The sequence below is a fragment of the Mus musculus genome, chromosome X, assembly GCF_000001635.26.
Source record: "Mus musculus strain C57BL/6J chromosome X, GRCm38.p6 C57BL/6J".
NCBI classification, from domain to species: Eukaryota; Metazoa; Chordata; class Mammalia; order Rodentia; family Muridae; genus Mus; species Mus musculus.
This window is the reverse complement of record NC_000086.7, coordinates 79,341,713-79,354,212: the sequence shown is the minus strand read 5'-3', so window position 1 is coordinate 79,354,212 and position 12,500 is coordinate 79,341,713. Positions and strand designations below refer to the sequence as shown.

The following is a 12,500-nucleotide window of genomic DNA, read 5'->3' as shown; positions in this document are numbered from 1 at the left end:
TTTCTTTATTTACATTTCAAATGTTATCCCCTTTCCTGGTTTCCCCTCTGAAAATCCTCTATCCCCTCCCCTGCCCCCTGCTCACCAACACAACCACACCCAATTCCTGGCTCTGGCATTCCCCCACAATGGAGCATAGCTTCTTCACAGGACTAAGGACCTCTCCTACCATGGATGACAGACTAGGCCATCCTCTGCTATATATGCAGCTGGAGCCATGAGTCCCACCATGTAAGCTCTTTGGTTGGTGCATTATGTCCTGGGAGCTCTGAGTTAGTTCATATTGTTGTTCCTCCCATGGGGCTGCAAACCCCTTATGCTCCTTGGGACCTTTCTCTAGCTGCTTCATTGGGGACCTTGTGCTCAGTCCAATGGTAGGTTGCAAGCATCAACCTCTGCATTTGTCAGGCACTGGTGGAGCCTCTCAGGGGCAGCTATATCAGGCTCCTGTCAGCAAGCACTTGTTGGAATCCACAGTACTGTCTGGGTTTGGTGATTGTACATTGGATGGATCCCAGGTGGAGTAGTCTCTGGATGGTCATTCCTTCATTCTCTGCCCCACACTTTGTCTCTGTAACACCTTCCATAGGTATTTTGTTCCACCTTCAAAGAAGGATCAAAGAATCCACTCTTTGGTCTACCTTCTTCTTGAGTTGCATGTGCTTTGTGAATAGTATCTTGGGTATTCTGGTCTTCTGGGCTAATATCCACTTATCAGTGAGTGATACTATGTATCTTCTTTTGTGATTGGGTTACCTCACTTAGGATGATATTATCTAGTTCCATGCATTTGCCTAAGAATTTCATAAATTCATTGTTTTTAATAGCTGAGTAGTACTCCATTATTTAAATTGTCTGTATCCATTCCTCTGTTGAGGGACATCTGGGTATTTTCCAGCTCCTGGCTATTATAAATAAGGCTGTGATGAACACAATGGAGCATGTGTCCTGATTATAAGTTGGAACATCTTTTGGGTATATGCCCAGGAGTTGTATAAGTGGGTCCTCAGGTAGTATTTTGTCCATTTTTCTTAAGGACCGCTAAACTGATTTCCAGAGTGGTTGTTCCACCTTGCAATCCTACCAGGAATGGAAGAGTGTTCCTTTTTCTCCACATCCTTCTTTAGCATCAGCTCTCACCTGAGTTTTTGATCATAGCCATTCTGACTGGTGTGAGATGGAATCTCGGGCTTGTTTTGATTTGCATTTCCCTGATTACTAAGGATGTTGAACATTTCTTTTTTTAAAAAATCTTTAATAAATATTTTCTTCATTTACATTTCAAATGCTATCCTGAAAGTCCCCTATACCACCCCCCCCCAGCTACCCTACCCACCCACTCCCACTTCTTGGCCCTGGCGTTCCCCTGTACTGGGGCATATAAAGTTTGCAAGACAAAGGGGCCTCTCTTCCCAATGATGGCCAACTAGGCCATCTTCTGCTACATTTGTAGCTAGAGACATGAGCTCTGGGGGTACTGGTTAGTTCATATTGTAGTTATACCTATAGGGTTGCAGACTCCTTCAGCTCCTTGGATACTTTCTCTACCTCCTCCATTAGGGGCCCTGTGTCCTATCCAATAGATGACTGTAAGCATCCACTTCTGTATTTGTCAGGCACTGGCATAGCCTCACACGAGACAGCTATATCAGGCTCCTTTCATCAAAATCTCGCTGGAATATGCAGTAGTGTCTGTGTTTGGCGGCTAATTATGGGATGGATTCCCAGGTCGGGTAGTCTCTGGATGGTCCATCCTTTCATCTTATCTCCAAACTTTGGCTCTGTAACTCCTTCCATGGGTATTTTGTTCCCCATTCTAAGGAGGAATGAAGTATCCACACATTGATGTTCCTTCTTCTTGATTTTCTTGTGTTTTGGAAGTTGTCTCTGAGTATTCTAGGTTTCTGGGCTAATATTCACTTATCAGTGAGTACATATCAAGTGATGTCTTTTGTGATTGTCTTACCTAACTTAGGATGATATCCTCCAGATACATTTATTTGCCCAAGAATTTCATAAATTAATTGTTTTTAATAGCTGACTAGTACTTCATTGTGTAAATGTACGACATTTTCTGCATCCATTCCCCTGTTGAGGGACATCTGGGTTCTTTCCAGCTTCTGGCTATTATAAATAAGTCTGCTATGAACGTAGTAGAGCATGTGTCCTTATCAGTTAGAACATCTTCTGGGTATATGCCCAGGAGAGGAATTGCTGGATCTTCTGGTAGTACTATGTCCAATTTTCTGAGGAACTGCCAGACTGACTTCCAGAGTGGTTGTACAGTCCCACCAGCAATGGAAGAGTGTTCCTCTTTCTCCACATCCTCGGCCATTCTGACTGGTGTGAGGTGGAATCTCAGGGTTGTTTTGATTTGCATTTCCCTGATGATTAAGGATGTTGTACATTTTTTCAAGTGCTTCTCGGCCCTTCAGTATTCCTCAGTTGAGAATTATTTGTTTAGCTCTGTACCCCATTTTTTGATAGGGTTATTTGGTTCTTTAGAGTCTACCTTCTTGAGTTCTTTGTATATATTGGGTATTAGCCCTCTATTGGATGTAGTATTGGTAAAGATCTTTTCCCAATCTGTTGTTTGCCCTTTTGTCCTATTGACAGTGTCCTTTGCCTTACAGAATCTTTGCAATTTTATGAGGTTCAATTTGTTGATTCTTGATCTTAGAGCATAGAATTCAAGAAATTTAACTCTGTGCCCATATGCTCAGGGCTCTTCCCCACTGTTTCTTCTATTAGGTTCAGTGTATCTAGTTTTATGTGGAGGTCCTCGATCCACTTGGACTTGAGCTTTGTATAAGGAGATAAGTTCTTGAAGTTTTGCAACTGAGTCTCACTATGTAGCTGAGGTTTGCCTTGAATTTATCAATAGATTCCAGACTACTATTGAACTACACTTAGGGCTTCCAGGTATTAGAGTTACAGATTAATTGTACCTTTTAATGACTTAAGAAGAATTAGTATACAACTCAATTTTACCTGCATCATCCTTCTAATATATGCATAACTTTTTCCATGTTTTAGAAAAATGAATCAAAGAAACTTTCGAAATTTCATGTTAAAATAGAAGGAGAGTGGTTTCATGGACCTCCAATTTTACATGTTGGCCCTGGTGAAACTATCCAGTATCCTTTGACATTCAAACCGATTTTGGAATGTGAAATTATGGTATAATTATGGATTTTTATTTTCATTATTAATATGTAAATGAGCAAATGTTTAGATAGCAGTCAATGTAGTTAATTAAAAATGTTTACTAACATTTGTATGTTCTATAAATTTGATAGTTTTACTTAACATGTTTAACTTCCCATATTTATCATGATACTCATTATGCTGCTAATGAATATTTATATCCAAGTTATTTTCAGAAAGCATGCATAATGATATGAAATTATTGTTTCAAGTCACTAAGTCAGCTGCTACATATGAAAATTTTTACTTAGCAACATTTCTTTGACAAGGTGCTAAGTACACATAATTGCTAGGTGTGAGAATGCTTATATATAATGTATAATTTCCAGAGAGAAAATAAAAATAAATATCATCTCATTAGTAGATTTTTTGATAAAATTATTTTTATATGAACTAGAAACTTCAATAACTAACATTTTCTTACAAGCTTTTTCTATTATTCAAGATGAATACGATTAGAGAGATCGTTTAGCATTGAATTATGACTGCGAACTGCTGTAGAGCTTAAACTTGTCTTGTTTATTATAGGGTAAACTTACTTTACAAAATGAAGTAGATGGAATGGCACACATCGTTGAAATAGATGGGATTGGGACAAAACCCATTGCCTTGGACCACATCATTATAGACTGCAAAGTGGGAAAAGTGACAGATAAGTCCATAATAGTGCCTAATTATACAAAAAGTCTCCTGACATTTAAGGTAAGACTTTTTTTTTTTTTTTAGAAAGAAATACTTCCTTCTGTAAATACTTTGAATTTCATGAAATATGTTAATCATGTGAAAATTTAAAAATCACCTAATGGGTTGAACCACACACAGGGATAATTATAATTCTACTTTTTCTTCTTCCAATAGCTATAAAGTTTAATTTTAATTCCTAATTTTGGTTATTATCAAACAAGTTTTTGTTGTTGTTGTTCATACTTTTTAAAAACTGTTTTCATTTGTCTTATTTTGCTTTGTATGATATAGGTGCTTGCTTTAAATTTCACTTCTCCTTCCCTAGCCTGTCACATACTTGGATTGCAGCCACCTGCTACCATACATAACTCCAAACAAGTTTTATACTTAAATATTAGTGCATAATTATAAAACTCTTTCACGTTTACTCATTAGTATCATGTATACTTTTCCTTGAAGAAATCATAAATGTTGTTATTAGATAGCTTCAATAAATTGTAGGAGCAAAATTATTTTTTAATATTTTGAAACAGAGTATTGACTTATAGCTCATGCTAACCTCAAACTAGAGAACTTCCTGGTTTAATCTCCTAAATTCAGAAGTTACAGTAATTTGCAATTTGTGGGTGAGAGAGGCATAAGTCATTGGTGAGAATCTGTGTTTAGTGTGCTTGAGACTCTAAGTTTAATCTTCAGCACCAAAAATAGAAATAAAAATCCAAATATTCCTCTTATTTTTTGATCTACCAATGGTTTTCTTCTTTAAAATTTTTCTTACAAGCATAATAATTTGGACTATGTTCTTCCTAAACCTTTTCCACATTTACAACATAGTCCTTCTCAATTACTTGTGCAGTTATTCCATGTTTCTCCAGAAAGCACTGGTTTCTGCATTAGTGATATACCACTTTTAAATAGATACAAAAAGGATTTCAATGGTAGCCTTTTGAGATTTGGATTACCTTGACCTTGAGGTACAGCCCAGTTTAACTTTTCCATCTGAAGGTTTGTAAAACATACCTCATTCATTTCTGGAACATTTCTACATCACCATACCCATTTAGAACTCACTGTCAAGAGTAGATTTCTGATTTTTCTAGAATCTTGTTTGGCAAAAGGATTACATTTTTGAAAGGTGTTACTTTTTATCTCTGGATGACCTTGAACTCACAGTGATCCTCTTTCCTCAGTTTTACAAATTTGCGATTGCATGTGTGTGTCACCACACTTAGCTATCTAAAACTTTCTCAACTGTGGGTACTTTTTTGTAAGGGCAAGTATTATTGGTGATGTTGGTGTTTTTGTTGCTGTTGTCTGGTTTGTTTTTCCATATTTTAAAATTTATTCTTGTGTCATATATTTCATCTCAACTGCAGTTTCCCATCCTTTTATTCCTGCAAGTCTCTCCCCCACCTTCTCTCTCTGCCAGCTTCACTTCTCTTCTGTTTCCCTTGAGAAAAGAGTAGGCCTCCCAGGGATATCAACTGAACACTGCAAACTATGTTACAAATGAAGTAGGCATGTGCTGTCATATCAAGGTTGGGTGTGGCAACCCAGTATGAGGAAAAGAGACACAAGAGGAAGCAAAAATGTCAGAGGCTTTCCTTACTCCCACTAGTAGGAGTCCCACAAGAACACCAAGCTACACTAACATAACATATATGCAGAAGACCTGGTGCAGACCCATGCAAGGTTCAGTCTATGTGGGCTTCTATGAGCCCTGCTTACTTGAGCTTGTGGGCTGGGTTCTCCTGGTGTCCTCTACCCTTCTAGCTTCTACAACCCTTCACCTTTTTCTTTGAGTTCCCTGAGCTCCACCTATTGTTTAGCTATGGGGCTCTCCATCTATAACACAGCAGTGTGTTCCTCAAAAAGAAGATTCATCCATTAACCCTACATACATATGTTCGTTATCAGAGCAGATGACAGAAATGTGCAAGCTCCTCGAACTTACCCTTTGCTTCTTTTAAACCTCAGGAAAATATACATTGATTTACTTTCTGGATTTCAGCGAATAATCTTTGTATTATATATTATAAGTTAAATTTTCTTACCATCCGTAAAACTCTTCAATGTCATCTCTCAATTTTAGCATGAACTCTGTAGTACCTGATGTGGTATTTACTTACCACATGTCATTGTCCTGTTTATTATTCTTCACCATATAAGTGTAATAGATTAATTTTCTCTTCCCCCTTTCTCTCCCTTCCCTCTGGTACCTATCTTTCCTACCCTGCCTTCATGATTTATCTCCCTTATTCTCAATTTCATAATCCAAGGAAGGATTCGTGCCTGCTAGTCAAATGCACCTTGTCATCTTAGGAACAATGTTTTGTACCCAGGTTTTTGTTCATAGTATACAGCATAACAAATGGAAACATAAAGGGTGGCATTAAAACAGGGGCAGAGAGTATGAAGTTCAGTCAGACATGTAAGCCAATAAGTTTTTTAGTACTCTCCACATTAAGAATTTATTACCAAATAGGAACACCTGACAAGAGTTTTGTAAAACATTTTTCTTAAAAGCTCCCATTACCCTACATTGCTTATTCACTTCATTTTGTTGCCATAACAGAAATGATATCTATGTTGTTATTTATAATTTTACCTTACAGAAGGAATACACTTTAAAACAAAATCAATGATTTTTCTTTCATAACTGTGCTTGTGTAATTAAATGTAAATTATTCTCACGTGTAAGCATAATGGATGACTCCATTCTTAACATTTTACACAGATAATTCTGAAATAACACTCTATACATATCCAGAAATTGGAGTGGTGGATTATTTTGTAGTTCTAATTTTAACTTTAATAGTTATAGATATTTGCTTGGAACAATACACCTGGACTCAGCTTAGCTAATCCTATTTTCTGTTGTTAATGACAACATCAAAATCATCATAGTCAAGAACTATCTTACAGCAATCATGACAGTATTCACGTCAGACGTCACCTAATATTTGCAGTCTTAATTATCAATTATACCACAAAAGTAGGAAAATATGTGGACAAGAACAAAACTATCCATCTGACTCACACCTGTCTAAAGCTGAAAATTACTCCTGACATTGCGGGAAACAGTAGTTCCCCTTGGGTTGCACCATGCGTTTGCATTGTGTCTTGTGTCACACTTCTGTTCTTTACTTTCAGTCATTGTTTTCTTGTTCTGTAATATGTAATTTTATTCAAGGTGATAAATGTGATTCCTTCTCCCTCTTTCTCTCTCACTCTCCTTTCTCCTTCCCTCCATTCTCCCTCTCTCTCTTTTCTCCCTCCCTTTCCCTCTTTCTTCCTTTCTTCTATGCTATTTCCTTTCTTTCTACCACCCTTTCTTTCTGTTTCCCTACCTCTCTCCCTGTTTGTTGGTTAATTTTCTTTAGCCTACACACATTCTTTTAAAATATCCATAACCGAAGACAATCCCATTTTTTATTAAAGTGTTTTATCCTCTATTTAATACTTTTCTAAATCTATTTCCCTATAATCTATAATGAACTATAAGTATACCTGAAACAAATGAGTATATATTTGAGGAAAACTGTAATAGCTTTTTAGAATAAAGACTGATTACATTTAGAAAACCTGGCCTTTTTCTATTTTGCTCTGCAAAATTCTGCAATTTGCAACTGTAGTAATTTTGAATAATAGAAACCTTTTAAACAAGTGGATATGCATATTTGATATGGATCTGTATTTTGACCTTTATAAATATCCTGACATTATCCACAGCCATCTTTTTCTTGTTATTTAACCTGTTTAAAAGTTTTGTTTTGAAAGAAAGATCCTGTTCTAAGGACATATGTCAAAAGTACTCAATAATTGTTTAATTTTGCCTTTAATAAAGCATGCACTATAATTAGGAACCAACAGAAGTTTAATTGTAAACTTCATAAGAATATCTGGAGTGTAAAATTATTTTATGGGATATTAAAGGATATTATCTATCTTTTGGGATCAAGCAAATCACTTTTATGTGTAGAAGTTTGGGGATGCCAAATAAATATGTGATGAGGTTGAATTTTTCACCTAAGGTGTACAGTGAACTTATGTCTGAATAAGGCAGAATTTTAAGCTACCTAAATACTAGGAATACGCTTATGTACGTATCCTTGGCAGAAGGCTGATTTTGTTGTTGTTGTTGTTCAAGGTATTAAAAAAAAAAGTAAGTCAAATCATTGCTGAAGTCTTCACCAGTATCTGGTTAGGAATTGCACTGATCACATTAATTTTATTGAATTCAGGCATTATACATTTAATCCATAGAGTCACTAAACCAGCAAAACCAGAAGAAACAAAAATAGAAACAACCGAACTGCATATAGTGATCTGATCCTCCTGAAGTACCGCCCTTCTCCTCAGCTTCTTTCAGCCTTCCCTAATTAAACAACACGGGTCAGCTGCTTCTATCTATTGGTTGGGTGAAAATATCTGCTATTCTTAGAAAGAATTTATGTCAGATTAATAAACTAAATAACTCTTTTCTTAGATTTTTACTTTTCTAAAATAATACAATTTTCTGACTTCCTTTTCAAGGAAAACGCTATAGATTTAATAAAATGAAATAAATTAAAATATATTTTAATCAGCTTATGACTCTAACTCAAATAATATGATATAATAGTATAACATGATAGAAAAAGAAAAATTTTCATCTTGATACTATATAATTTTTGTTTTCCAATCTATTCTTCTAGGTAACTTCAGATCTCTCAATAGTGTGGGGAAATTCCTTTATCACCATAGAACCTGACGACTCAATTCCATATACTCTCCATGTATGTCCTTGGAAACGTGGCACATTCAAAGGTATTAAGTTCTTAATAAAATTTTAATATTAATTACTTTGCTAAGTGTGAAATATGGTAATAATAAATAGAACTATAAGTTATTGTTCTCATTTTGAATAAACTATATGGCAAAAAGCTTACTTAGTCATTTCACTCTTTAACTATACAAATAAATAGAGCTTTGTGGTTGGTATTTTGTGGCAAATATTACTTTATCTTCAAGACTCCAAATATGTCTATAGAAGGAATTTCTAGAAGTAGGATACTTAAAGTTGTCTATATTTGAAATTTAGTAGATTCATTCAAGTAACTATAGGAATGGGTATTAAAAATCTACATCTTTACAATTAACATATGGAAATACAGTCAATATCTAGTATGTATAAAGTATCCTCTCTTTATCTCTAATAAAATATTTATATCAAAGTTCCAAGTTATACTTGAGCAAAATCATTTGATGGGGAGTGAGAGGGGAGAGGGTGAAGAGTAACAGATTATAGTAACGAAGTTCTCAGGTTATCCCAGCAATCATTGCACTTAGGAAAAGCTTGAATTCCTGGCCAGACTCAGTTATGTTGAAAAATCATTTTCTGTTACAAAATAGTTAATATTTAGTACTGAATAACTATGATTCATCAAAGTAATATGTATTTTTCCAAATGGCAAGATAATTAAATGTCCCATTAGTGGACATATCCTACTGAGGAGATTGCTATATGCTCACTGGGCATAATTTTGGAAATATATTAAGCAGACTGTTTATAATCATGTTGTTGTCATGCCTCTCATCCCTAATTGTCTTGGTAAAGACTATCTCTACATAGGATCTATTATAACATCATAAAATTTGAAACTCTGAACCTATTCTAAGCATTTTGATGAAGTAATTTATTTTTGTGTTGTAGATAAACCAGAAGATGTAGACTGATAAGACATTTTAATTTTAAAATTCTGAGTTTCTTTTTCCAGATATTTAATGATATACTTGGTGTATTTTGTTAATTTCAGAACTTTAATTAGTCTTCAATAATAGAAAATAAGCTGTTTGTAAGTTTCATATCAATTTTTATTGTTTTCAGAGAAATGGTTTCAATAAATAATAAAATTCTCATTTAAGCACACTCTTAGTGAAAACTAGTTCACTTCACTCCAGAGCCCATTAGCAGCCCATAGCTTATTAGTTATGGATGAGGAGACCTCAAGAACACCTTCTGAATCTATGTTAGAATGTTGGGTTGATCTTATGCATGGCTTTGCTAGCAGCCACAGCAGCTTTCAATTTATGAGTTCAGTGGTCCTGTACTGTCACTGTTTTCCTCTGATCTGCCCTTACCTTTAGCTTTTAACACTTGTTCCACCCGTCTGTGATAGTGGTCCCTGAGCTTTGGAGATAGGTGTAATATACAATCCCATTTCTGTCTGAGAACTCTAGTGACTGTCTGCATTTTGACCAGTTGTAGATTTTTTAACTAACCACTGTTTTCTCTACAAATAAATGTATTTGGTCATGTCATAGAACACCACTAACCTATGAATACCAAAATAAACATTTAGCAGGTAGTGGGTCCATTTAGCAGAGTACTAGTAGAGTATCAGTGAACTTCCCAGCCACAAAATCTTTTTCGTTGTTGTTGGTTTTTTTGTTGTTGTTGGTTTTGTTGTTGTTGTTGTTTTCGAGACAGGGTTTCTAAGTATAGCCATGACTGTTCTGGAACTCACTTTGGAGACCAGGCTGGCCTCGAACTCAGAAATCCACCTGCCTCTGCCTCTCGAGTGCTGGGATTAAAGGCGTGCGCCACCACATCTGGCTCAGCCACAAATTCTTAACCAGAGTTTGAATAGTAGGTATGTGTTTCCTTGTGGTGTGATCCCTAAATCCAATTAGAAAGTAATTGTTGACCCTATAGCATCCATGACACTATAACACCCATGGGAGAGTAATACCAGCCCTTATAGAAGTCCATAGGACTCACAACTAGGTAAGACTATTGACTTACAGCCTGCCACTTCTTAAATACCATTAGAGAATAAATTTCCTAGTCTGTACTGACTTTACTTTTATAGGCCCTCTGACCAATGTGTGTTGTTTCTTTAGCAATAAAGTCTCACCATCACCTTCTGTTGGGAAAAAATAGAAAACAAACAAATAAAACAAAACTGGTAATAGCCTATGATATTTCAGGGGGCCTCCAGGACCCAAGCTTTTCTTGAACTTGCAAAAATTTGAATATATATATATATATATATATATATAATTATATATAATTTAAAATATATGTAAATTATAGCTAACAATAAATTGTTAAACTTGACAATTCATAAGTAAGCACGTGAGAATGCGGTACTTTATGAAGATAGCTAAGAAAAGAACTGCAAGCAAGCTTTTAGTCACCTTTCATAAAGATTTGTTTTGCTTCAACAAGCTTATGTTTAATATCACAATAAAATATTTAGGATTATAAATATATTGTTGAGACTACATTTCACCAACATAGGAATAGTTTTTCTAGGTAACAGTCTGATACTCTATGAAATTATACATTTTCTTGAATTATTTGATTTGCTAATGGGCATCTTTAGTGACAAACTCAGGGCAAAAAATATTTCTAACACTTGATATGATGAGAGGCGTTACATTTCGTTTGTTTTTATAATGTATTGCTGAGCAAAAGTAGTACCTTTTTGGGATATTTTCTTTATTTATATTTAAAATGTTATCTCCTTTCCTGGTTTCTCACTCACCAAACCCAATATTCCATCCTCCCTCCCTCTGCTTCTATGAGGGTGCTCCACCACCCACCCATTCACGCCAAATTCCAGCACTCGCATTCCCCTATACTGGGACATCTAGCCTTCACAGGACCAAGGATCTCTCTTCCCATTGATGCCCAACATGGGTCCCCACATGTATACTTTTTGGTTGGTGGTTTAATTCCTGGAAGCTCTGGGGGGTTCTGGTTGGTTGATATTGGTCCTCAATTGGGGACCCCATGCTCAGTCCAATGGTTGTCTGCAAGCATCTGATATCTCTGTATTTGTCAGGCTCTGGCAGAGCCTCTCAGGAGACAGCTATATCAGGCTACTTACCATTTAAATTTTGGGCAGTGGAATAGTACTCACATTTCCATAGTAAAATTGCACATCTTTTACTTCTTGAATTTTTTTTTAAGTGTGGATGTAATAAAGCTCATTTAGAAATGTATTTAAAAGTAAGCATTCCAGGATAGTATGTGAGTTTCTGTGTGAGTGTTTGAGTGTGTGTGTTATTTTAGCGTTACCTTTTATTTATTTTTTTATTAGGTATTTATTTCATTTACATTTCCAATGCTATCCCAAAAGACCCCCACACCCTCTCCCGCCCAAGCCCCCAAACAACCACTCCCACTTCTTGGCCCTGGCGTTCCCCTGTATTGAGGAATATAAAGTTTGCACAACAAATGGGCCTCTCTTTCCACTGATGGCCGAATAGGCTATCTTCTGATACATATGCAGCTAGAGACATGAGTTCCGGGGGTACTGGTTAGTTCATATTGTTGTTCCCCCTATAGGCTTGCAGATCCCCCCAGCTCCTTGGGTACTTTCTTTAGCTCCTCCATTGGGGGCCCTGTAATCCATCCAATAGCTGACTGTGAGCATCCACTTCAGTGTTTGCTAGGCCCCAGCATAATCTCACAAGAGACAGCTATATCAGGGTCCTTTCAGCAAAATCTTGCTAGTGTATGCAATGGTGTCAGCGTTTGGTGGCTGATTATGTGATGGATTTCCAGGAATAGAAGTCTCTGGGTGGTCCATCCTTTCATCTCTGCTCCAAACTTTGTC

At 36.1% G+C, this 12,500-nt stretch overlaps 1 protein-coding gene across 2 annotated transcripts in view; it reads left to right on the top strand.

Moving 5' to 3' along the window:
• Cfap47 (cilia and flagella associated protein 47) overlaps nt 1-12,500 on the top strand; it is a 250,794-nt gene that overhangs the window by 163,139 nt on the left and 75,155 nt on the right. For both annotated transcript variants that reach the window (NM_001368718.2, XM_030251473.1), the window contains 3 exons: nt 3,037-3,180; nt 3,736-3,909; nt 8,589-8,700. In NM_001368718.2, coding sequence (NP_001355647.2) covers nt 3,037-3,180; nt 3,736-3,909; nt 8,589-8,700 — 430 coding nt within the window. The remainder of the gene's footprint in view (nt 1-3,036; nt 3,181-3,735; nt 3,910-8,588; nt 8,701-12,500) is intronic.